Source organism: Macrosteles quadrilineatus, unplaced genomic scaffold, assembly GCF_028750875.1.
Source record: "Macrosteles quadrilineatus isolate MER2022 unplaced genomic scaffold, UCM_ALF_1.0 Scaffold_4__1_contigs__length_99947679, whole genome shotgun sequence".
NCBI lineage: Eukaryota > Metazoa > Arthropoda > Insecta > Hemiptera > Cicadellidae > Macrosteles > Macrosteles quadrilineatus.
This window is the reverse complement of record NW_026542597.1, coordinates 39,693,063-39,719,329: the sequence shown is the minus strand read 5'-3', so window position 1 is coordinate 39,719,329 and position 26,267 is coordinate 39,693,063. Positions and strand designations below refer to the sequence as shown.

Genomic DNA, 26,267 nt, shown 5'->3' with positions numbered 1-26,267 from the left:
AAAAACATCATTTCGCACCGTATTGGCATTGAATTGTGTTTCCGACATCCCTGCAAAACACGTTTGTGGCGTCCGCAGGCGTACCAACCCACATCTATTACAAACCGAAAAAGCGCCGATGAAAAGAGCCGCTAACTTCACGAGGGTAAACGTGTGGGTGTGCGTAGCGAGCGTTTCGGGGCAGGAATTGGACTAGCCTACTGCGCATGCGCAAACCGTAAAATTGAGCTGATCTCAAATGAACGACTCTCACACAATTGAAGCAAAAGAGTTGTTTACTGTTCTCGTTCTGTCGTTCTGTCATCATCTGTCTGCCCCTGCCGTGCCCCAGCGATTGTAGTTTTCAAAGTCTTTAAGCTGTGTTTTTTTTTTTTTTTTTTTTAATAATTTGAGGTTTTATCGAAGTATCGTATATGTTTTGAAGTCGGATTTAAGATTTAAGTGTATAAAAGAGAGTGTTTATTGTTATGCGTTCTACCGTGCCATCCCCGTGCACCCTTGTAAGTTAAAGTTAGTTTTTATACTGTAGGCCTAGTCTTTAAAAGTGTTTGTTGTGTTTTGTTCCAAGTGTTGTCCAAATAAAACAAGGATACAGTTTCTTAACTGGGCTACACTAATAACGATTGAAACTATCGATTCGATTAGTAAACTGCGATTTTTTCACCATCAACAAGTTAGGTTAGGTTATGACAGATTAATTTTATAATAGACATAATATTTTAAGATATCGATTATTAATCAAGATTTCAATTCGATAGTTCCAATCGATATTAGCGTAGCCCAGTTAAGAAACTGTTGTACCCCTGTAGGGTCACACAGTTAGGACTACAGTACCGACATTTCCCATAAACATTGCAAAAGGACAAATCTTATAATTATATAACTGTCTAGGCTGTGTGGTAAAAGGCACTTAAAAATAAGTTACCAAGCGGTGTAACTTTCGTATTAGAAACCCTTGGGTGAGTTGTATAAAGGCCTACTAATCTTTAGGTTGACACATTTAAACCTATAGCCTGTAAACCATTATCTGTTTGGAAAAAAGTCTATGCCGTAGACTAAATATGGTCCTTAGCCAATTAAATGTGTAGGCTAACTAACTAACATTTAAATAACTTAGGCCTTGGCTAGGCTTTGCATTACCCTGGCGTAGGGCAAGGCTAGGTTCCGCTATCGATAGACAGGCCTACACTATAGTACCCTATTAGGTTACTATATTATAATACTATTGGTTTTAATTTTTTCATTTAACGCAATCTATCCAGCTATGGCTGGGCAACGATGAAGAACCGGTAAAGGTAGGCCTAAAGGTATATTGGGTCTCTCACTCTTTGGCAGTTTCCTGTTAAAGGGAACATTCATTATTATCGATGATTTCTTTTCGATATAAGCTTATCAATATTTTTGTTTTACTTCATGATTCATAACTTATTCCTTCTGTTATCTTCAAACACATTTAAATTATCTACTAATTTAGAAGTAGGCCGAACCTTGTTTAGGCAAACATTAAATAGCCTATTTTATTGGATTATAAAATCAAACTAAGCTAATCTAACCTAAGTTATAACATAACTAACCAAACTTGCTGTATAGGCCATGTTACCGTTTCAAAATTCCGTTTAATAACAGAAAAGGAATGGAGAATGGCTGTTTAACGGACAGAAAAATAAAATTTTGATATTCGAAAAGAAATTATCTACATATAATAAATGTTCCCTTTAACAGGAAAGTACCCATTCTTTACATTATACCATAGACAAAAAGAATTAAATATAGACCGTCAGCTGTGCTGCGGTTACCATAGGTTCTGGCGCACACCGCTTGGAGCACCACGGTAGTTACGGCGTACACGCTACGTAAACTACAGCGGTGTGCGCCGGAACCTATGGTAACCATGGCAACCGCAGCACGGCTGGTAGTCTGTATATAATTCTTTTGGTCTATGATTATACTTGCTACTCATACACACATATAGTCTCTAACTTAATAAGAATGCTGTAACCTTTTGAAAGAGGCATTTTCTCGCGCTGTTGTAATAGTCAGAATATTAAAACATCGTTTGTTTAATTTAAATAGCGGTTTGTTTGAAGTTATTTAGAGTAACATGGCCATGAGAAACATGCTATTTGAAACTCCAACGACAGGAAAATATACGTTAAGTTTTATAAACGATTAAATTGTAGGCTAGTTATTTGTAGCGGCCAAAAACTGTTGTCCCGTTACCTACTTTTAGGAATAAACAATCTGTCCTCTACTTAGTGATGTAAAAATCATTATACAGGTTGTTATGGTCATATTATTATAAAGATCAAAATAACTAGGCCTACAATTTATTCTTTAGTTGGGGTAATTTTGATGAAACAAATAACAATACATTTACAGTCTTCATTTTATGCTAGAATGTTTTACTATAAACAATGTAGGCTATTAAGAACTGCAGTAAAGTCCTTTAGACAACCTGCAATATCAGTACCTTCAATATATATTGGGTGAAATATCAGTTCGTTATACAAATAGTACTTTATATTATTCCCTGCGATATAAATTCCGATTTTTGTTTTGAGTATTAAAGTTACTGTATCGTGATATGAATATTTAAAGCCATAGACTCTTTTCAAATAGACTTTCACACTGTGCTGTGGTGGTTAAACAAGGTTAGTTCAGTTTGGTTTAACTTAGTTTATGTTAATAAAAACCAGATAACACCTAAATAAATAGCCTACAAATTGTTCCAATAGTATCATCATTGGGTTGGGTTAGTGTTGTACAGTTTTCTATCAAAACTGATTGTCAAAAGCGCCAAATTATACCTAGTCGTGTCTTTTCATGAGTAACTTAGCTTATAGAAAAAAGCTAAACGTTTTGTTAATGATACCTTGTTTGTTTATAAACTATAGGCCTACCACTTTCAAAAGAACCTGCGCAGAACCATGGCTGTCTCGCGCATGTAGGAGTGAAGGGTGATGGTGGGGAAGGGCCTGGAGCAGTGGTGGGGATAAGTCGTTGGGGCGAGGTGTCTTTCCCCACCACTCTGTCTCTCCTGCTGTCCTGCATGCACGACTCATACAGGTGCGTGGTTTTTTCTATGTGGTAGGCCTATAAGCTAACATAACCTAAACGCCGCAATGGTCTGTAAAAGATTGGCGGGTGGTCCTCTTTTTAAAAAGACCATAGGCTAACAGATTAATAAGCAGGCCTATTTCTTAATCAATATATTTTATATAAATTTGAAGCTATTGTCAGTAAACCTATTAATTTATAGAAACTGAAAATTTGATAGGATAGTATAATACATTAAAGTTTCTCTGCCGAACTTTACCCCATAACATTGCTGTTGCAGTGCAATGTAATTTTCAGAATCAGTCTTCTTCGCTTTGTATTTAGGCTAAGTAAAATTGATTTTCCTTGCTGCATATTAGGGAACATTATTACTATGTCTCAACTTGTTTAGCAGTAGTCAATTTGCATATAGGCTAGGTCTGTCCTCAACACTGGCTGTAGATAGTATTGTAAATAAGATCTTAAATGCTTTAGAAGATAGGTGTTTTGCTCAGATCACATTATGTGATCTGAGTAAAGCTTTTGATTGTGTTCAACATGGTATCCTCTTGGACAAACTATCTCATTACGGTTTTCAAGACAGTGAATTAAATATGTTTGTGTCTTACCTTAAAGATAGAAAACAGGTAGTAGAAGTAAATAGTCAGAGATCGCAGGTCACTGAGGTCAAATATGGAGTCCCACAAGGTTCGATAATGGAGCCTATCTTATTTTTAATTTTGATGAATGATTTGTCTTTCAATGTTCCTAGTAGTAGTAGTGTTTGTATTTGACACCACTTTGTACAGTAGTCATTTAGATTTAGAAAAATTGCAATGTTTAAACGAACAGGCTCTAAATGAAGCAACAAAATGGTTTACCTCTAATGGTTTAAAGCTGAACACCGACAAAACCGATTGTTTATTAATCTCTACTCATGATAATGTTAGCTATAACTATGTAAAATTACTGGGTATACACATTGATAGTAGGTTATCTTGGCAGCAGCATATAGACTCTATTTGTGCTCGATTATCCAGAGTGGTTTGCCTACTTAGTAATTTAAGAAATCATGTAACTGACACTTATCTAAAATTAGCCTACTTTGCATTCTTTGAAAGCATTATTAGATATGGCATTGTTATTTGGGGAAATGGAGTAGGAATTACAGATGTTTTGAAAGTACAAAAGAAGGCGATAAGGATTGTGACTGGTAGTAGAAAACGAGACCATTGTAAGCCATTGTTTGTAGAATTAGATATATTAACTGTAATTAGTCTGTACATATATGAAGTGTCTATTTTTGTTAAAAAAAACTACCACAATTATGTAATTAGAGATAGTGTCCATAGTTACCAAACAAGAAATAGAGGTACATTAGATTTAGATAGAGTAAGGCTGTCAAGAACTCAGAATTACCATACCTACTTGGGTCTTAAAATATTTAATAAGTTTCCTGTTGATTTTAGCTCTTTGCCTTTAAATGTTTTCTCTGACAAACTGTTAAAGTGGTGTAAAATCAATCCAATGTACAAAATAGATGATTTTTTTGATGTTAAATTCAAAAACAAGGACCTAGATTTTAAAAAGTAACTTTTATATATTCTGTCTGACGAAATCTATTGTAATTTTGTAATTACTGAACGATGAATAAATTGTCTATTGTCTATTGTCTATGTTTAATAGCCATGATAAGGTACAGTAGACTCCCTCTTATTTGGACACCTTTTAACCTGACATCGGTTAAACCAGACAACACTCGGTGGAAATTACATCTCTTAAGGCCTATTTTGCTTGGAGCGACTGTAGCGATAATCGCACAGCGATTATCACTCAGCTACTATAGCTGACAAGGCGGCCGTTTTGCTTAGAGCGATTGATTTTCGATCGCACAGCGATTTTTCATAGTTAGTTAAATATCAGCACTCACAATGGTGAAGTCATGAGTGCGAATTGTAATTCATTAAAGCGTCTCCTCGGTGAGGATTTAGGAGACGAGGCTCCACTCGACCCTAGTGGAAGTATCAATGGACGATCGATTGAAAATACATAGTGATACGTAGGATTAGGGACGGATACGTATCACTAGGACATAAATAGAAAACTGTAGTGATATCAATGAAAAAATATATTTATATAAATAAAAAAAATAGTGATATCAATAAGAGTACATGAATGTCGGAAAATAAAACCTGGAGTCTAAATAAAAATTTTAAAAATATTCATACAAAAACTGACACAGTATTAACGCCCACACTACGTAAATAACACATAACAACTTGGAACAGTCAAGCATTTTATATTTAATAAATTTGAATAGACGTAAATTATCTTAACAAATTTAAACAAGTCGCCTGTTTCTACTAAAATTTAATTTAGAAAATGAAATTAATGTGTAATGAAATATAACCAAAACAGTAGAATCGTAACAGCAAATGAATAGAAAAATTAATGTGAACAAAAAAGTAAATTATGGTTAATTTAACCCCTATTATGTGCCTACTGAGTGAATTGCACTGTTTTGAGGTTCTGCGCATCAGTCGCGGCTCACTCGTGTGGTGGCCCAAGATGGACTCAGTGTCGGCGGTGAGAGATCTGGCTGCCGTCCAAAGACTCGCCTGTCTCATCATCACGGGCGCAATGAGCAGCTGTCCGGGAGCCTCACTGGACTGCCTTCTCAACCTCACTCCGATTGACCTGCATGTCAAGGTCACTGCGAGGAGGACTGCCTACAGACTCCAGTGTGAAAACCTTTGGTTGGATGTTGGAGGATCCCGAGGTCACTCTCGGATCACTCAGCAGGTAAGAGGGGAGGTAATGGACATGCCCTCGGATCACATGCCGACTCGATTCTTCTTCGCCAGACCATTCACTGTCCTCCTTCCGTCCAGGGATGAGTGGATGTCCGGTGGGAATCCTCTTCCACAAGGCGACCTTGAATGGTATACTGATGGTTCTAAGGTAAGAAGTGGGACTGGGGCTGGAATTCATGGAGTGCAGAACGGGGTGGACATTTGTCTTCCTATGGGCACTCACCCAACTGTGTTCCAGGCCGAAATGACTGCGATTATGGTATGTGCTAGGGAAAACCTGAGGCTAGGCTTCAGGGACATCAACATTTCCATTTTCACAGACAGCCAGGCTGCGCTCAAAGCGCTTGATTCCTATGAATTTAATTCTAAGGTGGTCTGGGACTGCCTTTCTGCGGTATGTGACCTGGGCAGGCGCAACAAGGTAACGCTCTGTTGGGTTCCTGGGCACTCAGGAATAGAAGGGAATGAGGTGGCTGACAGGCTAGCAAATGTCGCGTCAGCCTCAGACTTCGTGGGACCACAGCCTTTCTGTGGAATCTCTCGTGGGCATGCATGTCACTCAGTCATGGCATGGGCTCAGGAGGAACACAGGAAAAGATGGGTTAGGCTTCAGCACCATAGGGTAAGTAAGCTCGAACCCTCTTCTCTCCTTCCCAGACGGTCGCCTCCAATGCCCTACGCTTGGACAGGAGGCGACTCAGACAGATCACAGGAATGGTCACTGGACATGGCTTTCTGAAATTACACCTGCATCGCTTGAGGATCCACAATGGTGACACTGCGTGTAGGAAATGTGGGCAATCAGAGGAGACTGCTGATCACCTACTCTACGACTGCACAGCTCTGAATGAGGTAAGGGACAGTACTCTTGGTGTAATGACAAGGGGCAGACACCTTCCTCAGGAGGAGCTCATTGACAGGATGCTTGAGTTCATTAAGCAACTCAGGTTTGACGGACTCTGAAGTACCATGTGGGGAGCGCAAAAAGCCCATCAGTGGCTGACGTGCAACAGGACAAGGTCCGCCCCTACAGAATCAATCAATCAATCAATCAATCAGTCGCGGCGTGATTATCGCTCAGACTGGTCCCCGGGGCAGTGGTCCGCGACTGTAGCTAGCGACTCTTGCGATAGTCGCTCCAAGCAAAACAGGACAACGCAAACTCAGTCAGAGCAGTGCCCGGCTACTATCGCGGAGCGATTATCGCCACGTGTCTATCACTGCAATCGCTCCAAGCAAAATAGGCCTTTAACCGGGCAATTTTTATCAGCACATCGGTTTAACCGGACTAGGTCGGCAGGAAGTGGGAGGTAAGCGTTACTGAAACGACTGTTCTTGTGTTAAGGATATGAGAACAGTGATTATGCTCTACTACATTTTAGTCAAATACTGTATATACAGTATGCATTTAAACGGTCAGTTTTAATGAGTTTGTGGGACGTCAGTTTAACGAGAAAACCCATTATCCGGACTGACCTCGGTCCCGAGAGTCTGGATAAGAGGGAGTCTATTGTAGGCTACTGTACATTTTACTATGTTATAGTGACACGAATAAAAAAAATAACAGCCAAAACTTCATGCAATAACCCCATAGTACCACATACAATATGTTTACTAGTGTGAACTACGCTGTAGGCTTCACATTGAATGTGTTGCCCATGTTTATTAAATTAACCTAAAACAGAGTTGTTTTGTTACAGAGTCATTGATTGAGGTGCTGGTGAACTGATTGAAGACTTAAAAATGTTTTGTTATTAGTGTGAGGTGTGATAGTACAGACTGTTGTGATAAATTACCACTGTTTATGATTTACTTTATATGTTTTAAAATAAATGTTCTACATAAACTATTAAAATTGAATGATCATTTACAATGCCACTATTTCCAGCTGTAATAATTTTTTTTATACTTCTTTTAATTATTTTTTACTTTGTTTCTAAACATAAGTTCTGATGTAGTCAATATTTGCATAATATGCACTTTCAAAAATATAAAATAGTAAACACAACAGCTTTTTATATACCATTGTTATTATTTATTGGTGTTTTGTATTGCAATAAGAATAAGAAAGTTTATTGCCATTGACCAAGTTGTACATCGTTAAGTTGCATGCGTAGTTGCAGATGCATTGGTCTGTTTAAATGTATAAAGGAACTAAAATAAAATCTGAAAATTCCAGACTAACATAAAGATTATTCAAACAAAGGAGGTTGAAGTATGTAAACAATTCCAAAAACTCTTATTTTGAATTTGGTAAGTTTAATTTGATACCAAATATCGTTGACCTTATTTCCTATATTTTCTCTGGATGGTATTTCAATTTATTTTATAGTTGCAATGATTCTGCTCCACTCAAATTCCAGGGCATGGACTGCAATCAATATCTGCCAACATCAAATTCGAGAAAATCTAAAAATTTGTTAACTCACTTGTATATACCATATAACATTTAAATACAACATGAAAAATAATAGGATTTCCTGGAATTTTTCTAAAATGTTTGAGATCATTATCAACATCCCAGGCAATTTCCTTGAATATACTCAGATCATTCATAAAAAATATTCAAAGAAAATTTTTATATAGCCTAGAAATCTGAAGAACATTCTCAGAATATTCTGGAAAAGTACTCTGAAATATTCATGATATATTCTGAACATATTAAGTTTAAATTATTAATTTTGTCAAATATCACAAAATAACTTGAAAAATACAAAAAAACAATGTTTTTAGGGTAAAAAATGGGAAAACTCAATTTTTAGTCCATTCCCATAGTTAGTATTAAAGTACCGAATAGGTACTTAAAATGCAACGGATGATGGGGGTGACAGAGATGACTGACTCAAGTCGTCAATCGTCAACGAACGGAGGTAGCTAACAGCAGAACAGAACTGAAACTGAACTGAACTAGTAAGTTATGACTCCTGAGTCGACTCGTTGAAGACCAAATACAACTGAATTGATTCTTTCTGGCGCATGCGCAGTAGGCTAGTCCAATTCCTGCCCTGAAACGCTCGCGTGTGCGTATGTGAAGTGAACCCTATTAGCACGAAGGCACCAGCACCATGAAGCCTCACAGCACACTTGTTTGTACGGGGACCTGGAAAATGATCTATGCTAGGAATTGTAAGACAATATGTTTGATTTTAACGTACAGTATTTTTACAGCGTGTTCTTTGCTCTTTCGTTATATTGCCCGAGTAAAAGACAGTGATTACAAATAAGTTAAACTTTTTCATGTTATTACTTATTGGTATTAAAGTAGCTTCAATAAAAAAAATCTTAAAAATTAGCTCAAAATAGAAAAATGGAATAAACCTTACAGCTTATAGTGATGAACTGGATAAGGGTAAAAACCGTCTGTGCGGCGTTAAGGCCAGCAGCATGTGTCTAAGGAGGACAAGGAAGAAGTGGAGGACCTTTAGAGAGTTTGAAGATGGGGCTGGAGTACCAGTTATTTATTAATTTAAATAACAAATGTTTTATTATTTTTCCATGTCAAAATTGATTATATTAAAGTGTTTTACTTTACTTCGAAATAACCTATGATCAAAAGCTCTTTTGATATTCAAGATTTTACATGCAAGCACTGTCTCATAATTATTAAATTATTATATGGTAATAAAGCTCCACAAGGCATCTCACTTTAGCCACCTCGTTCTACCTTTGACTAGTTCCACTCACTATTGCTATATGTTTTATTTTCAATATATTAATAAATTTATGTTAATAAATTAAAATTTAAATCAATAAAGTGCGAATTAATGAGCTGTCACCTGTCTGCCATGGGACGTCTGTCACTAAACAACACCACTTGCGACGTTGCCAATTCTACCAGGCCGCGGCCTGTAGTTAAAGGTAGCCGTTATTATTTATATATAATAATATGTATTATTTACTTTATATCTGACTTTATATTTTACATCTGACTTTATATCTAAAGGGTGTAGATATTAAAGTCAATGCTATGACTGACCGATGTTAGTGTTCCCTAGGCTGTGGCAGAACATAGAATTTCCTCGAATCCTGTCTGTCACACTCACATATCTTTATTTTTCTTGTTTTGTTTTGTTGCTCATCATTCATCACATCATCAGTTCATTTCAGTCAGTTCTCAGTTCTCCAGTCTCCAGTCCAGTGGTCCAGTCGTCCAGTCTCCTCAACATCCAGGTCCAGGTTAGGAAAAATACGATATTATAGTCGTAAATTAACTATATACATTAAATTAGCTTGTTAAGTGTAAATCGTTACTATAGTAAGCTACTTGCATGTATATAATTTCAAGCGTTTGCTGAATATATCCCAATGCAACTTAATAAAATGTATTAATTCCCTATTGTACTTGCATCAATGCAATGGATGATTTTATTTATGGTGAGGTAAGATTCAGTTTTTGTTCAGCCAGGCCTAGGTTTGCAAAAACTCTGATAAATTGTTGACAAAAGTATCAGATTTTGTAGCTATTTTTAACTTATCAGTAGATTTAAATACCTCAGAGTACCCTCTATTTTTTTCGACTTGGATTTCTGGGATATTAGGTCTAAGTTACCAATCATTTTCCATAGGGAACCAATTTTAGTTATATCTAGTGATGGAACTATCCGATATAAACAAACGATTCATCCGGTTGTTGCGCGCCAACCGATTCATCCGATTGCTACTTTAATTTTCATCCAGATGAACCATCCATTCTATCACATGTGAATCAGCCAAATCAACTTTCTCGTCTGTCTGTAAACCACCCATTCCACATTTTCATTCAATTGTAAAACTATCCGTGTCTCATTTTTATTCGTTTAAACTAGGAATTAGTTATTTGACAACTGAAACGGTTCTTTATTGAATGGTGAAATGAATATTTTGTTTATTTACCCAATGAGTTAATTTGTTTAGTCTACTTTATTTATCTACACGGGGATATTTATGGGTTATTTATTCATCCATTCTCAGCAGGTAAAAATGTATCTGCTCATGCTCAGCTCAGCACAACAGTAACTTAAATAAGTTACATTCGGGCAGATAATAATTACGTACGTAGGGTAGGCCTAGTTGAAATTATGAAGACTGTTTAATTTTTCCAAACAGCCTTGATACCTTTTAGACGTAAAACTATTAAGTGAGTAAATATCCAATATACCGAGTGGTCATAATTTAAGCCACATCAAAAGATTAAATAATTTTCTCCTTAAGTAGGCCTATTGAATATCAAACCATAAGAAAACATTAGTTATTTATTTTTAAATCATTTCAACAAATGAAAAATAAATAAATATATATATATATATTTATTATAATAATATAATAACATAGGAGAGTAATTTTCTAACAGTAGGCCTACATGTTAGCTCTTTAATCATGCAAAACATATATTTAAATCTATTTATTCATGCAAGGGTAAATTCTTCTAAACATGGCACTGGATAAGAACGCCAAATTCCACAATACCAAAACTATCTGGGTACCTATCTGATTAGGCGCGCAAACTGATGGTTTATCCATTCATTCTCTAGTCGGATAGTTTTATCTGTTTCCGGAAGCAGCACGGTCGCTCCCCACCCCACTACACTAAACACCAAGTTATTTTGTGCAATTCAGTGGTAACCATCCCACACAGGTTTTGACCTCGGGATGCAGACTTGATCTGTTCCAAAGTGTGAAAGTGTGTTTTTTATAAATTTACAAACAGAATTAACAATTTAATTTGAAACATGTAATTTATTTAGTATAGCTTGAATAGGCCTACTCTGTAATATCATGTAAAGAGAACAATAAAGAAAGCTAGAGAGTTTCATACTCCGAAAATTTGCCGCCCTAGGCCGCGACCTTAATTACTCTGCCTATTGGGGGCCCTGTTTGTCAGTGTAACTCGTTAAGGTAATGGGAATCTAAATTGTTTGACTTGTGTCTGTCAGTCTTAAAAATAGTCTGGGAATGACTAACTTAAACTTTGGGTCAAAGCCCCATTAAACTGATCAAATTCTCATCAATTTAATTAGGCCTAGTCTACAAATCCGACTAAGTCTTTGTCAAAATGGAAACACAGGTCAACACATAAAGTTCATATGTGTCATAAAGTTATGCGCTCACTTGCCTTCAGGTTAGCTCGTTCGCTACGCTAACTCGCCTCCAGGTTGAAGTTCGTTCGCTACGCTCCCTCACCTTTTGGTTGGAAATTAGCTGTTGTCATAAATTAAAAAAATAATAATAGTGCTGCACCCTGTTGGTAATCCTTGTAACTTTTATGCTATTGAACATCATAGAAAAGTGCCCATTTCCCAATCCACGTTAGAAAGACCCAATGTTGAGCAATAAAGTGATAGCAATTGTCGTGAATAATTTGCATCCTGTCATAATTCGGCTAAAAATGATAGTTATGAAATACTAGTCATTGGAAAAACCCATTGAGTCACAATTTAATGAGATGACTCATCAAACATACATATGGAGTTTTGCAAATTTGAAATAGGGGGAGTAACAAGTTCAGTAACAATTGAAAATAGCTGTTACACTGTTGGGCCTAACTGCATTAATTTAATCAAAGAATTTAATATCATTTTTTCAAATCATATAGGCTACTGTAATGCTGGCCTTACTTTAATGATCTCTGTGACCCTAACGAAGGAACATGATACTTCTTATTGGTTATTTGATCCACATAGCAGAATTCCTTCAACCGAAACTAAGTGCAAATGTTTTAATGTTAAAATTTTGGATGTTGTAACAGTTTCATGTAACTGACTCCGTTACAAACTCTCTACTCAGATTAATGATGAACATTTTTCATTTCATTGCCAATTCCTTTTTTACAATCAGCCCAATAAATGTGTCCAATCAATCGCAAGAGTTGCCAACACACACTATCTATGAATGTGATGCAGAGGTAAAACAAATAGGTAACAAAGGCTAGAAGCAATTATTGCTATTGCTGAGCTGAATGCAGAGAAGGACAATACCAAAGATGACAGACTTAAAAAAACTTGAAAATGAACCAACTGTCGCATCAAATATTAAGTCAACCACCATGATAGAAAATCATTTTGCAGCTTTTAGTAAATCGTGATAGACTGGTAACTGGCAAAATTAACAACATTCTCGGGTTAGCAGGCAATAGAGTCCACAACGATCAATTGAATTTCAGCTTCAAGGGTTAACAAGGCAGGCCTGTTAGAGTCAAGACCAAAAGAAAATTATTAAGCTTATTTACTTTAACCCTTCAGTGCTATGCAGCAATATATCGTTGTGCGTCTTTTTCCTGAAAAGTGCTATGGAACTATATATCCTTGTTCGTGTTTCATCTGAAAAGACGCTATATCGTGCCGGCGCGACTTTCGATCGAGTGAGTTTAAATTGGCATATCGGTTGACTCGGTTGTTGTTTTATCGTTCCTTAGCACTTTTAAGATGGAAAATTTTATTTTTACAAATTTTTTTTTCTCACACATTAGACTTTGCCCCCGTGGCAAGCCTAGCACTTTTTGGACAAAACAAGTACGGTAAATAACTCCAGCATTTTTCAGAAAATTACAAAAAAATTCTAGCATTGAAAGGGTTATATGTAGTAACAAGACAGTTTTGTCGAATATTAAGAATCATTATAAAAAGTAAATGATATTGAAAATGCAAGTCGTAATAGAAATATGAATTAATCTAGAAATATTTGTTTAGGGGTGCGAGCTTTTGTGGTTAGAGCGTGGGACTTCGGTACTGGGTTCAAATCCCGCCAAATCACAAATGGATTTGATCGAAGTGATGATGCCGCAACCACGTTGCGTTGTTATGGATTGGTCTAGCTTAAAGTAATGTGAAAAACAATCCCGAGCTCATGCCTAGCATCCTAAACAAATCTAGAAATATTTTGAATCTCATTGAACCTACTCTGTGCACTATGACCTATGCACACATATTATTACTTATTTACTAATATAATAAAATTTGCTTTAATAAGATTAGATTGACATGAATATACAAAACTGTCATATCAATGTTTTTACAGGTAGGCTGTAATGGATGATTAAACTGCAAAATTAAAATCAGAATGGGCAGGATTTTGGAAGCAACTCTAGTGCTGATATTTATGCAGTGCTACTTTACTGCCCAGTCTGCAAAATCTGATGATTCAATTTTCACAACCCAACGACAGACTTCAGAAAGGAGTAAAATCCGCAAACATCAACAGCACTCTTCTCATTTCTCGTCTAAGGAAAGAAAACCCAATATAATTTTATTTTTGACTGATGACCAAGACGTGGAGTTAGGTAATTGATATTTTAATATTGAAATCAAGCTTAGTATTTAAGTTGTGTCCAAGTTGTTATTTAAACTAGTGTACATGTTGCTCGAATTCGAGCAATTGCAAAGTATTACAGGAGATATTTCAAAACGAATAACAGTCATATTTACAATGAGTTTAAAAGAGTCAACTCAAAGATTACCGGTGGGTAACTCATGGAGATACTCATGATGTATATAACAGTAATCAACATTTCCTGTAAATATTGTATCATATTTCATAACTTGGTATTGCTTTATAATGTTTTCTACAAATATTTCCTGACTTATAGCCATATAAGGTTGTCCATGTTTATCTTCGTTATTGATAGCCTAAACCTAAAGCATTCCGGCCGGTTTTCTCCTTCTCAAAATGCCTCGCTGTACAGGCAACACAGGTCATTGATAGAGGGCCAATTGAGGACGAAAAGTCGTTTTGGGGTAGTGTTAGGGTGCATTTGTAACCTAATAGTTGAGATTGTCCAGGGTCAGGTGCTGACTGTGATGAGTTAAGCCTATTACGCGCCACTGTTCTGTAGCTACGGTCGTTATCACGATTATGCCTCCTGTCTATGTTTCGTTGTTGTCGCATCTGAGGCATTTTAAAGAAAAAACAACAAATAAACATATTATAGCTATACAAAACAACGATAAATGCACAAATTTAAGATACAATCATGCTAACACGATCCGTCATAGCAACACAAAACAACGATATATACACAAATTTAAGATACAACCACACTAACACGATTCGTCTTGGGGGTTATGTTTACACAAACTCAAATAGTAAATAAATGTACTCAATGTGTTTCATTGAAATAAAAAATAAATAACAGCAATTAAATTATACAGCTGATGATCAAAATATAAACAATTAAGTTATCCATAAGGATAACATGGGAACTTTCAAAGCCACTGGGGCAGAGCCATATAAAAAATGTAAGGCCAGTTTGCAAATCTACGCGACACGCTCTTTCCAATGAGACGTCAATGGATAAAATCGGCTAAGAAATGGTGGAGGAGTTCAACCGACAAAGTTTCATGTAGCGTATTAATTATATAGATTAACAAAATATATTTATTGCTAGCTTTCGGAAACGTTGAAAATATATAACTTATCCTTTCAGGATAAAAACACATTCAACATTGTGTTTACTTATCAATTTATCTCTTAGACAGTGTGTACCTATACAAAGTTTCATAATTTCATTAATGACACATTATTTAAAACCCAATTCTATGCTAAGTTACAGTCCCTTGTAGTAAAAACTTTTGACCCCACACTAACTTGTGTTTATTCAACTTTTACGCCAAATTTATTTAATTACTTCAGTTGAGGTATATTCAAAGGAACCACAGTTATTACACTCTACTTGATAATAATGAGTTTTGGTTGAGGTTTGGCTTGATAATAATGAAATTGGTTGGTTTCTTGGTGCCAATGCAGGGAATGAAATTCACAACTACCAACAAAAGTTATTGTCCTTCTTGGCTCCATAGTTTCCAAGTGGTTCCATGTAGGCCTAACTATGCATTGTAATGTTCCGGCTCACTCTCAGTAGAGAAGATGGGGTTGGTAATGCTATGTGGATAAGGTCAATCTTCCTCTAAAGGCACCTAGATGATCTGTAGTAGGGTATTCCTCAACAGTACTTCTTGTTATGTTTTAAGGACAGAAAAAGTACTTGGAGATACAACCGGGGAACTTGTCTGACCCAATGGTATACTCCAATAGTAAGACAGACGATTTAATTGTAATTTTGTATGGTTTATTATGTCAGGGTCTCTGAACTACATGCCAAAGACGCTTCGGCTGTTGCGAGATGGAGGGGCTGAGTTGCGTCACGCGTACACGACCACACCAATGTGTTGTCCAAGTCGCAGCTCTCTACTGACTGGCCTCTACATACACAACCACCACGTGTACACCAACAACGACAACTGCTCCAGTCCTCAGTGGCAAGCGACGCATGAGACTCGCTCCTTTGCTACCTACCTCAGTAACGCTGGCTACCGAACAGGTACACGAGTCAATCAGAATAAATCAAATATCTATAATCTTTGTATTTTCCCTTGTTTCATTTTGATCAAGTGTTAACTGCTTTAATATTAAAGTATTTAGTGCTGAACTAAAATTAAAACCTACTAAAATGTTTAAAGTAAAAACTACCTAACTTATCAGCTGTGAAAATCTATACTATTCAAAAATTGAGGTGGTGTCTGTTTGCCTGTGCGGCTGCCACGACTAAAATACTAAACCGATACAGCCAAAATTAAACACACTATAGTCTCTACATATCTAGGAATGTCACAGGCCTATTCACTTCCCTGAGTTCCTCTCGGGCTACGCCCCTTGGATGTCCAAAGTTTTGAGGTGAGGTTTTCAAAAGTAAATATTAAATTGGTCTCCATGTGAGCATGAGAAAATTCACAACCTTTGTTTACCTTTGTGTTGAGATTTCAATGTAAACAATCTGAACTGTTGAATGCTTATTTGACAATTTCAGACAGCTGATCCAAACAAATAAAAAAAAAAATATTTTACACAATTATTTATCAAACAATGTCATTGATTATGGAATTAAAGAAAGATTCTATAACCGTAAGTTATGACAATTATGTTATTGATACGTTTCAATGTTAAGAGTAAGACAATTCAATGTAGGTCATACTTTTTTGTATAAATTTGGTGGCTATTTGTTTATAAATTCGAACTACTTAACAAGTGTTGTGTTTGGATTAGGCGGTATAGTAGGCTACATCTTCCCGTTGCGAAGCACGGGTACAGAAGCTACTAGTTATATTATATTATTATATTACAATTGAGATAGGGACACCAACTAGGTGTGTATTTATCCCAAATATGAGTGAACTAGCGGAATACCCGTGCTTCGCAACGAAAACTTTCAAATTGGTTGAAATTTTTAATAAATTATTGTTTAAGTGCCAAAAACGTTCAGTCAATTCAGCTACAAATTTTTTTGCTCCAAACTATATCATATTAAAGCAGCTATTATATTGGCTCACCCGGTCCACAAAGTGTGTATGCTCAGGGTGGTTGCCCATGACCAGACTGCAGACTGTATGGTTCAGGTAGGTGCTGCAAAGATAGTAGTTGCACTTTACCATCATTGCAGCATATGCCCTGTTTTTCTCCTTTTTTTCTCTCCTCGCTGTACTTACATTTGAACGTCATGGTGGCTATCCCAACCAAGCTATTTCCTTCATAGTCTATTTTCTTATTATATGTCATTGCTGATAGATTTTTCACCATCCATTGAATCTTTGGTCTTTCAGTATAAGTTTGTTCATACTTTTGCTTGCGTTCTTCACCTACTTTTTCCTTTGTTTGTCTGTGCAGCTGCTACGCCGTTTACGCCTTGATGTATTTTGTTGAGATTCCGGGATCGGCTGACAATTGGGAGAAACGGGCTCTTTTCAAGCTCTAAAAAGTCGAAGTGCTCGCTAGACAGGGATTATGTAAATCTGAGTATTTTCACGGGATTGCCCGCTAGACAGGGATAGTGTAAATCTGAGTATTTTCACGGGAAAACGTTCACCACCAAACTTGACATATACGGTAATTCACCATTCCGATAAACCTCAAAAACATATGTGAATAGTTGTGAAGACGCAACCAGCTTACACAACCCACCAAAGGTAAACGGCTTAGACATTTCATAGAAGTATTCCCTAGAATTAAGGTAATTATTCCCGTCATTGTCGTGGGATAAGATTGAGACGTTGTCCCAGTTTCACACAACATGTGCAACAGTTACTTCGCGCACAGTTAGTGTGTGTATGTGTGTAAGGTGAATTATGAATAAGAGTGAAGTAAATAAACACGCACCATCTCCTCTGATGTGAATGATATTGTGTGGAACGAACTCACCAATAACATCCTCAGTGTCCATAACTACAAAAATATTAACAGAACTATATCATAAGTTATAACAAATTAAAATGCTATGAAAATAAGTTAAATTCTACTTTCTACAACACTAATCACATATATTAGAAGTTCATAAAATTAAAATGCCTCAATAAATTAGGTTAATTTCACTGACACACAACTATGATGTTTATATGGTCTGAAATACCTTAGTAAACTTAATTTTTATTCTAAAAGCTGATCATTAAATAAATTGCAGACAAATGTAAACAAAAACCCAAAACAAATTGTTCTTCCTATATGAACTCCATGGTAACTTTGACCTTCTGTGGGGCGGTCCCCATTGGGAATTTTGTAAAATCGCTTCTTATTGTCTGCCTACGCTACGAGAGGAATATGTATGCAACATCTCATGCTTCTAGGTGCTATGGTTTGGCCTGTGCGTTTGATCGGAATTTTGCATTTATATATAGCCTAGAGATGATAAGTTTAGAATTAAATGTGATGATTCAAGTAGCTTTTTACTAAGATCAGTTTCCTGGCTATAGGAATATGTAATTAAAGCCCAATGATCAGGAGCATCTGGGTCTAGTTTTGAACCATCAAAAAGCTACTGACCTTTCTCAGGATCTAACCTTTTGATTGTCAGGCGAGCACTATAACCACAGCTACCCAACCAGTTCCTCTTAGACGTGCTATAATAGCGTACCTAGATCAGACGCGCATACTGTACTAGTTTAATTTGATCATTCCCTAGAGAATTTTGGGATAGTGTAACTGAGGAAGTGTAAAGTAGGCTACCTAAGTTATTAGTCAGACAAAACTGAATCAAAATAACAACTAAAACATTGCAATTGGTCTGCACATGGATCAGCTAAACGTGTTACAGAACAAAATATTTAATTTTTGTTTTATTAATTTTATTTACTCACTAGAAGTCAAATGGATGCTTGAGACATCTCAGTTTTAACTGAGAGTATGGAAGTCTTCAGTCGGCAAGACACACTTTTTAACTTTTTCGATTTACTGAGATTGGGAGCTTAAGAACATATGAAGTGTTAATTTAGTAGTTTTTATGATAATCCGATTTCATATGATTCAATGTAGGCCTACAGTCTGTTTGTGAGTTTTCTGTGTACTACTATTAGACCTTGCTTGTTGTGGATTTTGAGAAATTGGAAATGCAGCCGTATTTACACTGTGAATCTTGAGAACCATTTTTTATATTAATGGGAAAAACTGCATTGTTGCTGTAATGTTTCTTGGCATATTTTTGTTTGGAATTGTGTCTGAGCTTCAAATAAACTGTTGGTGCAGGATATTTTGGAAAGTATCTGAACAAGTACAACGGGAGCTACATTCCCCCAGGATGGCGAGAGTGGGGTGGTCTCATCATGAACTCTCGTTACTACAACTACTCCATCAACCTGAACGGCAAGAAGGTGAAACATGGAGACGACTATACCAAGGTAAAGCAGTGTGAAAATTAGACCTCAATATTACAGAATATGTTTGCAGTTAAAACATAAACGTGAATAACGGCGTTAATCTAGTAATAAATTAACTTTGAAATCTTTGAATTTAATAATTGGATGTTAATCAAAATAGGCCTAGGTTAGTCTTCCAAGGGCTGAATGCTGGAACAACCTCGGCTTATTTAGGATCAAGGATTTAGTATAACAGGGAAAACTTAGATTCCAATGGGGCTGTACCTCTATGTAATATTACAAAATCCCAAATTAGCTGCTTTAGCATTATAGAGATGACGGCAATAGAAACTATCCAGATGTTGTATATTACTATGATGTCAGTTTTGACTTCAACAAAGTCATAACTACATTTGGTTGGTTGTGTTATGTTACAGGACTATTACCCAGACCTAATAGTGAACGATTCAATCTCATTTCTGCGCCAGTCCAAGCAGTTCTACAGCCGTAAGCCAGTGATGCTGGTGTTGAGTTTCCCGGCGCCCCACGGACCCGAGGATTCTGCGCCACAGTACTCTGACATGTTCTTCAACGTCACTTCTCACCAGTTAGTACCAAGTCATGTTGAATGTTGATACTAACCTAATGGCTTAATACATTTATCACAACTTTTGAACTTCTTGCTGTTGTATATTAAGTGATTTAATAATGCAGATAGATGTACTGCCCCTGCTTTTAGTTTTCAGGAGAACTAGGAGTTGACCATATCATTACATTCATATCCTCTTCCGAAATGGCTATTCATGATCTTGGACAAGACTAGGTGTCCACAGTTCTTTTTCCTCCACTAAGTAAATCTCAATTCTCTCTTTTCCACATTTATCTTTATTACTTCAATCTCCACCTCATCTATCCATTTTAGCGAATTTCTCCTATAGGGAATAAGCTATTACCGTAGTACTCATGGTAAGACCTGGACCTGGGACAAATTTACTTTTTCGTTTTGAGGTCCCTAGAGACCAAAAACACCATCCGTTCAAATTCATATATATATATATATATATATTTATATATGTGTCCGTTAGCGTGATAACTCGAGCAAAAATCATCCGATTTTGATGAAATTTGGTACAAACGTGTAAACCTAAGTTTATTCGAACGAGTTCGCGAACCAGCATGATCGGACTATGGGAACAGGGGTTTATGGGTGGTTTTATGGGATAAAAATTGGTTTTTCCCATTTTTGACCCTAAAAACTTAAATTGTAGCAATTTCTTTCCAAACTATTTTGTAGAGCTTAAAAAAACAAATAATTTAGTATATTGAAGCGTTGTTATGCGCCTAATGGTTACAGAGAAAATTCCAAAAATCTGTAAATTTAAAATTCCCATGTTATTCTTATGGAGAATAAGTAAACTGTTGAAGTTTGCTTGTTTATGAACATATTTTGATCAAATTTGGAAAATGCATTCATTTCATACAAAACTTTTACATTTTACAAAAAAATACCTTTTTACCCTCCCTGTTGCAGCAAACCTAACTCGTTAAAATAATGTTATTTAAATAGGGAATAAATGTGATATTTTTAAGGAGACACTTTAGTGGAAATCCAGTCAGGCAAATGGAAATTCGCTTAGTCCGCAGGTTTGCTGCGGCGGGGGTATTTATCTCCTCTCAGTCTCCTTCATCTTTCTCAATTTTCCACATTCCATTTTCCAAAAAATTGTATTTTTCACATTCTCTACTCATACCTATCCTAGTATTGCGTGTTCTACCATGGCCGCCTTTAACTAAGGCCGCGGCGTTCGAAGTGGCAACACCCCATGGGATGGCTGAATGGCTACAACTACGCTACACCACTGAACGCTCGCACCAGTCGCACAACGGAGGATTAGAGCAAGCACGCAAATTATCTATTAATTTAGATGTTTTATATCTGATATAAAAACACTGATCGCCATAAAACAGAGATTTTGTCGCTCTGTTCAACCCAAAGTTTTAACAAAACTAAGCATGATAGAAAGAATAGTTAAATACAAACAGTAAATTATATTTAATTATCTACAACTTTCTCACAGATGAAACTTCTCTGACCAACAAACAACAATAATGCCTAATTTTAGAAGGCGACTTACTTTTTTACTTTACTTTTCCAAACTTTTTCTAATGTGTTAATTTTCAAAATTATAATATATACTTCTACACAAAATTTTAATTTCATATTACACCATTGGTATAAAGGGTTTAGGTATTTGCTAGCTCTGCACCAAATTTCAAAATTTTATCTCAATTGTAAGGGCGTAAAAATGCAGTATATTTAAACTGACACCACTAGTTCCGTACTACTGTAATGGTGAAATGGACGGGAGTAGATGCTTGGCGAGATGTTGCCAATTCTCGTTGGCCCCGGCCTTAGTTAAAGGCGGCCGTGGTTCTACTTACCCTCTTCTGTCTTCAACTACCCCTCTGTTTCCATTATGCGGAGATATTGTACAGCTGTCAGAGAGGATCAAATGAACAGTCCTCCGTACAGGAGGAACAATTTTCTCAACCCATCCAAGTGTTTGCTCTGCTAATGTGTGTTTATTTGGCCTTCTGACAATCTTAACACAGCAATCCATGGAATTGATAACACAATCGATATTAGTAATAATTGGTTTAAGAGTAATTTTCTTGAAATTAATAGTGATAAGACAGAGAAAATATGTTTTACACTACGTAGAAACCAAATTGAAAATCCAGATTTTGTTAAATTGCTAGGTATTTTCTTAGATAAAAAATTAACTTGGGAAGAAGATACCAATAATGTAATATCTAAGTTGTCACGAGTTTGTTTTTTATTGCGAAAACTAAAAAACTGTGTATCAAATCACACACTTCTTTCTGTTTACCATAGTTTATTTCATACGCACTTATTATATGGAAATATTCTCTGGGGAAATAGCTGTGGGGCCAGCAGGGTGTTTACTTGGCAAAGAAAAGCCCTGCGGATCATGTTTGATATACCAAATAAAGTCAACTGCAAACCTTTCTTTATAAATAATAATACAGGGTGTCCCGGAACTCTCTACCAACATTTTAGGGCATTGATCCTGGGTAAGAAACGTACCTAAATATCACATTTAAATTGTCCGGAAGTCCTTAGTTACTCACACAGCCGCCATTTTGTTTTTTTCAGTTATTAATTTTTTTCTAAAGAATGGTTAAACATACGAAATGGAAACTTTGCACAAACATTTATGACAACTAGACAAAGCTGCAAAAAAATTATGAAGATTTTTCAAATTCATAAAACAAAATGGCAGCCATTTAAAATTTTCTTTCTTAAATAACTCAAAAACCATTGATTTTACAAAAATTTTTAATGGCCGCCATTTTGTTTTATGAATTTGAAAAATCGTGATAATTTTTTGGTAGCTTTGTCTAGTTGTCATAAATGTTTGTGCAAATTTTCCATTTCGTATGTTTAACCATTCTTAAGAAAAAAATTAATAACTGAAAAAAACAAAATGGCGGCTGTGTGAGTAACTAAGGACTTCCGGACAGTTTAAGTATGATATTTAGTTATGTTTCTTACCCAGGAGCAATGCCCTAAAATATTGGTAGAGAGTTCCGGGACACCCTGTATAATGACACTTTCAAGTATTTATATTTTTAATAATTTAGTCTATGTTAAACAAAACATTACAAATTTTACTAAATGTCACTCGATACATAACCACTCAACTAGACAATCAAACAACCTGTACATCCCACCAGTTAGACTTTCAAAATTCACAAAAAGCCATAAATATTTACAATTACAACTTTTCAATAAACTTCCCATTCCATTTAGAGAAATTGATAACATAACCCTTTTCAAATCAACATTATGAAGATTGCTAATTAGCAAAGCCTTTTTTTCTATAGACGATTTTTTAAACACAAATAATTACTCTGAACTCTTTAACACTATTGGCCACTAGGAGGCAGCCTGCATGACCAAAACTCTTTTTACATACAAGTTTCCTGAATATTTACAAATTGTTTAGTTTTGAAGTATTATTTACTTAAGTTTTTTATAAACTTGTGTTAGAGCATTCAACCTTAGAATTTTAAATTTAAATATTAGGCCTGTATGTATAGTTTATGCAACAAAATGTTCAATGCTTTATAAGATGATATAGATTTAAGCATGATGTCATATTTGTGTCCTGTCTTCTGACGTTGTCTATTGCAATTTTATGTTGCTGAATGACAATAAAGATTATTATTATTATTATTATTATTATTATTATTATTATAATGGTAACTGGTTTGTAGAATCTATTAACTTCTAATAGATAGACTTCTTCTATAGACTTCTTGTAAGCCGTGTCACACAAACAATATCCAAGATCAGGGGTGTTATGGCCCAAAGGGACAAAGATTTTTGACTTGATGTATGAAAGCTTATTTGGTTGTGTCCTACGACAACTCCAATTTTTGGTTAACATAAAGACAGCCATCTAAAGTGTGGTGTCAAGTGTGCTTCTGTTTTCAGCACACCCTCGTACGACTATGCCCCCAACTCTGACAAACAGTGGATCCTGCAGGTGACTGGCAAGATGCGGCCGATACATCGTCAGTTCACAGATCTGCTCATGACCAAACGGCTGCAGACACTGCAGAGTGTGGATGCTGCTGTGGAGAGGGTATTGTGATTTATAATAGGATGTCAGGAAATTAAGATAAGCTTTAGGCCTATCCTTAATCTTAGTCTTTATCTTAATCTTACGAACATAATACTGTAAAAACTGGCCAGTGTAGTTAATCACGGGGGACACGTGTGGCTACGCCGGAAGATGAGTCATGACAGTTTTTACAGTATTATATTCGTTTTTTGTGTTCGTGTATGTGTTCTAAGTGTAATGACGAATCTAACCAAATTGGTTAGATGACTTATTGACGTTTTTGTTCAACCTGAAGAGTGTATTACTGAAGCAGGATCACTTGACGAAGCCAAGTAACATAAACCATTTACCCTGATTAGGATTTTTATGTACAAGGATAGGGATCAGCTAGCTTACCTGGACAGAGTTCAGATTAGCCTTGATTACATATAAAACACATGACACAACACAGAGAAACTTAATATTTTGTCCCAGTTAGGGACTTATCAGAAGGGAGAAGAAAGAAAACAGAATATAAAACGGTTAGTTTTATTTCTTCTCCCTTCTGATGAAGTCGAAATATTAAGCGAAATATAGCTGGGACGAAATATTAAGTTTTTCGGTGTTGTGTCATGTGTATCAAGGCTAATCTGGACTCTGTCTACCAGGTAAGCTAGCTGATCCCTATCCTTATACATAATAATCCTAATTATGTAATGAACAACTGGTGTATCAGTTGTTTTAAGAACATGCATCTTTTATTTTTTGTAACAATAGGCCTAATAACAAACAACTAAAACGGCCTTGAACATTCATTTTGTTTGATGGTTGGCATGTTTCTAAAGCAAAAGGTTTTATACAGGGATTAAAGAAATCAAACGGTTTTCCATTATAGTTTTGTTTGAAGGATTTGAGCTGGAAGTTGGTTGTAAAACAAATTTGTAATTGAAAGTTTTGTAATCACTGCTTTCTCTGCCAGGTTTATCAAGAGCTAAAGGCACTAGGAGAGTTAGACAACACATATATAATCTACACTTCCGACCATGGCTACCATCTGGGCCAGTTTGGGCTGGTCAAGGGAAAGTCGTTCCCGTTCGAGTTCGATGTTCGCGTCCCATTCCTCATCAGGGGCCCAGGGATTGAGCCGGGCAGTACGTAAGTCTGTCTTACCATCTAACAGGGTTTTATCCTTCAATATTATATATTTTGAAGATAGCTCTATGAAAAATTTAAATTGGAATTAATTTACAAGTGAAATATTTGAAGATAAATGTCAGGAGGTTGTTGAGCCACATGTTTATACATCATATTAAACGGTTTACTTTAAATTGTTAAAAGGTTTCAGATAATTACAACATTTATTTTAAAATTATGTCATAGACTGAGGAACCTAAACATACAAATCAAGAACAGGCTTGGGAAATTGAAATCCTCTGCTTAATGTAAAAGTGCTGAGTGTTTTTTGATTCTATCTAACTCATATTGGCTATTGTCTGGTAACCAGGAGAAAAAATAAGCTCCTACTTTCAAACTTGGAAACATCAGTATAAAGTTTGGTTTCTGACTTAGTTCAAATAATAATTAAACTTTTTAAGACCTCTTTATCATATCCCTCCTATTCGTGCACCATCTACAATCTCACTAGTCTTTTCTCCATATTCCCTTTACCTCATCCATCCACCTTTTTCTGTGTGTTTTCTCCTCTCTATTGTTCCCTTCATCACCAACTCAATTTACCAGGAATTCACTCTTACTAAATTCTAATAACATATACCAACCACTTTGCCTGATCTGAGATGTATCATAAGATGCCTTTGGTGGGTCTTTTTGTAGCCCTCCGTAAGATACCCTCTAAGAGATCAAAATTCTTACAGTGTTTGTTATTTCCCAGGATTTTAAGTAAAACAGTTGATGGACATGTTTTTCTCCAGGATAGAGAACATAGTGTTGAACATAGACTTGGCACCTACCTTCCTTGACATTGCCGGGGTCGAGGCTCCTAGCCACATGGACGGTCGGTCGTTCTTCAAACTGTTGTTCAGAAGAAAGAGGCTGAAAGACACATTGCAATGGCCGGACACTTTCCTTATTGAGAGGTAAAACATGACCCTCATATTTTATATATTTTGTCTTTCGCTTTCTTAAATCAGGTGCACCTTTTATGTTGTAAGTTGATTGTGTAGTAAAGTTAAAAGCTG

The 26,267-nt window shown here is 36.0% G+C and overlaps 2 protein-coding genes across 7 annotated transcripts in view; both read left to right on the top strand.

The window, feature by feature from the left end:
* The first annotated feature begins 223 nt into the window (after positions 1 to 223).
* Positions 224 to 7,704, top strand: LOC128993585 (uncharacterized). 4 transcript variants are annotated; one of them, XR_008490772.1, is made up of 3 exons: positions 224 to 500; positions 2,895 to 3,066; positions 7,550 to 7,704. XR_008490772.1 is itself a non-coding variant. In XM_054417570.1 (3 exons), exon 3 carries the CDS (start codon positions 5,605 to 5,607, stop codon positions 6,586 to 6,588), a length of 984 nt encoding a protein of 327 aa, XP_054273545.1. In that variant the 5' UTR covers positions 224 to 500; positions 2,895 to 3,066; positions 5,563 to 5,604; the 3' UTR covers positions 6,589 to 7,526. The 4 variants fall into 4 exon arrangements, 3 of the variants coding, with proteins under 3 accessions (XP_054273545.1, XP_054273544.1, XP_054273546.1); XM_054417570.1 differs by lacking the exon at positions 7,550 to 7,704 and adding an exon at positions 5,563 to 7,526; XM_054417571.1 differs by lacking the exons at positions 224 to 500; positions 7,550 to 7,704 and adding exons at positions 751 to 959; positions 5,563 to 7,526.
* Positions 7,705 to 9,997: 2,293 nt separating this feature from the next.
* LOC128991616 (extracellular sulfatase SULF-1 homolog) overlaps positions 9,998 to 26,267 on the top strand; it is a 42,539-nt gene continuing 26,269 nt past the window's right edge. For 2 of the 3 annotated variants that reach the window (XR_008490672.1, XM_054414657.1), the window contains exons 1-8: positions 10,074 to 10,228; positions 13,842 to 14,103; positions 15,901 to 16,140; positions 19,329 to 19,480; positions 19,876 to 20,045; positions 23,961 to 24,111; positions 25,049 to 25,224; positions 26,001 to 26,165. Coding sequence is in view for 2 of the 3 variants with exons in the window: in XM_054414657.1 (XP_054270632.1) it covers positions 13,884 to 14,103; positions 15,901 to 16,140; positions 19,329 to 19,480; positions 19,876 to 20,045; positions 23,961 to 24,111; positions 25,049 to 25,224; positions 26,001 to 26,165 (1,274 nt within the window). In the remaining variant the exon portion in view is untranslated. Of the gene's footprint in view, positions 10,026 to 10,073; positions 10,229 to 13,841; positions 14,104 to 15,900; positions 16,141 to 19,328; positions 19,481 to 19,875; positions 20,046 to 23,960; positions 24,112 to 25,048; positions 25,225 to 26,000; positions 26,166 to 26,267 lie in introns of those variants that run through there. The other variant, XM_054414658.1, reaches the window with a different exon arrangement.

What these genes read in the sequence shown, in the direction of transcription:
- LOC128993585 (XM_054417569.1), top strand. Translation starts at nt 468, where the DNA reads ATGCGTTCTACCGTGCCATCCCCGTGCACCCTT. An exon ending in TGCCATCCCCGTGCACCCTT is followed by an intron (nt 501 to 5,562) that starts GTAAGTTAAAGT and finishes CACTGTTTTGAG; the next exon opens with GTTCTGCGCATCAGTCGCGG.